This window comes from Octopus bimaculoides, unplaced genomic scaffold (genome assembly GCF_001194135.2).
Source record: "Octopus bimaculoides isolate UCB-OBI-ISO-001 unplaced genomic scaffold, ASM119413v2 Scaffold_260165, whole genome shotgun sequence".
NCBI classification, from domain to species: domain Eukaryota; kingdom Metazoa; phylum Mollusca; class Cephalopoda; order Octopoda; family Octopodidae; genus Octopus; species Octopus bimaculoides.
Window position 1 is genome coordinate 5939 of NW_026434105.1, and position 2281 is coordinate 8219.

At 42.7% G+C, this 2281-nt stretch overlaps 1 protein-coding gene across 1 annotated transcript in view; it reads left to right on the top strand.

Annotated features, from left to right (window-relative positions):
• Nucleotides 1-2281, top strand: part of LOC106883069 (vacuolar protein sorting-associated protein 33A) — an 11029-nt gene that overhangs the window by 4027 nt on the left and 4721 nt on the right. The window contains exons 5-6 of the mRNA XM_014933940.2: nt 597-676; nt 1914-2000. Of these exons, the coding sequence (XP_014789426.2) occupies nt 597-676; nt 1914-2000 (167 nt within the window). The remainder of the gene's footprint in view (nt 1-596; nt 677-1913; nt 2001-2281) is intronic.

Below are 2281 nucleotides of genomic sequence, written 5' to 3' on the forward strand. Positions count from 1 at the left end.
TATTGTGGAACTGATTAAGTCTGCAATTAGCACTGATGACTTCATCGACTGCCACAGAACGGAAAATGGTAAGATGTCTTCTGTCTAGTTCCTTTATTCTTTTAATTCTTTTACTTGTTTCAGTCATTTGATTGTGGCCATGCTGAAGCACTGCCTTTAGTCACGCAAATCGACCCCAGGACTTATTCTTTGGAAGCCTAGTACTTATTCTATCGGTCTCTTTTGGCCGAACCGTTAAGTTACGGGACCTAAACACACCAGCATCGGTTGTCAAGCGATGTTAGGGGTACAAACACACAATCATATACACACACATACATATATATATACATATACATATATACAACGGGCTTCTTTCAGTTTCCGTCTACCAAATCCACTCACAAGGCTTTGGTCGGCCCGAGGCTATAGTAGAAGACACTTGTCCAAGGTGCCATGCAGTGAGACTGAACCCAGAACCATGTGGTTCGTAAGCAAGCTACTTACCACACAGCCACTCCTACGCTTTGTTTATTATGTTAAAATATGTATTAGGAGATGCATGAATGCCACAACACCATCTGTCTTATTATCTCTGTATGTTAATGTTACTGTAGATTTTATCAATGGCATGGATACAGACAAACCAAACCCCTTCATTGAGGACTGCATTGCCAGGGAAGTACCATTACTCAAGGTAAACTATCTCTCTTTATACCACTATCTCTCTCTCTCTCTCCTCTTCTCTTTCTTCCCTTTCTTTCTCTCTCTCCATGTGTTTATATATATATATAGAGAGAGAGAGAGAAAGTGATATTTGGAAACTATTTAATATGCATGTTTCAGGTTTGCACGATATATAATAGAAAATGCAGCGAGCTGGCAGAATCGTTAGCACACCAGGCGAAATGCTTAACGCTATTTCGCCTACCGTTACGTTCTGAGTTCAAATTCCTCCAAGGTCGACTTTGCCTTTCATCCTTTCGGGGTCAATTGAATAAGTACCAGTTACGCACTGGGGTCGATGTAATCGACTTAGTCCCTTTGTCTGTCCTTGTTTGTCCCCTCTATGTTTAGCCCCTTGTGGGCAATAAAGAATTAATATAATAGAAAATGCATCAATTATGCAAACTTTCCTCAGTTAAAGCAATTCAAAATTCTGGTACTATGCACTGCTTCTTAGCATAACATGAAATGTGTATATATATATATATATATCATCATTTGATGTCCGCTTCCCATGCTGGCATGGGTTGGACAATTTGACAGGATCTGGCTAGGCAGAAGATTGCACCAGGCTTCAGTGTCTCTTTTGGCATGGCTTTTACAGCTGGATACCATAAAAACCATGATATAGATATAGGTATATACTCAACATCATCATCATCATCATCATACGTCCGCTTTCCATGGGTTGGACGATTTGACTGAGGACTGGTGAAACCAGATGGCTACAACAGGCTCCAATCTGATTTGGCAGAGTTTCTACAGCTGGATGCCCTTCCTAACGCCAACCACTCAGAGAGTGTAGTGGGTGCTTTTACGTGTCACCCGCACGAAGGCCAGTCAGGCGGTACTGGCAATGGCCACACTCAAAATGGTGTCTTTTATGTGTCACCCGCACAAGAGCCAGTCCAGGGGCACTGGCAATGATCTCGCTGAAAAATCCTACGAAGGCCAGTCAGGCGGCCTTCGTAGGATTTTTGAGCGAGATCGTTGCCAGTGCCCCTGGACTGGCTCTTGTGCAGGTGGCAGCAGACCCAAAAGTACTGCCCAGGGCAGACCGCCCCTACCTAACCTCTCTTTAGCCCCAGCATTACATCACACTCCTGCTGTTCTGCTTCGCTGACTGCTATACCCTCTTGTTCCCACCCATCTCTTCTATTGCCACCCTGCTCCCCACTACAGTGTCTTGTTCTGCTCCACCCCCCCAGGTACTCCGGCTCATATGTATCCAGGTGTACTGCAACAATGGACTGAAACAGAAGGTGTTGGACTTCTACAAACGAGAGATTATCCAGGTAAGTGTCATGTCTGGTCGTCAGAGATGGATAGGTGGATAGACGTAAACACACCAGCATTTGTTGTCAAGTGATGTTGGAGAGATAACCACACACATACAAGGATATCCAGAGGATATCCTTGTTGCTTATTTTGATTTTTAATCACCTTACTTTGAAATTGTATGGATAATACTGTACTAAATTTTGGTGCCTCAACTTCAGTACCATATTCATCTGAATCTATATCTATCTATCTATCTATCTATCTATCTATCTATCTATCTATATATATATATATA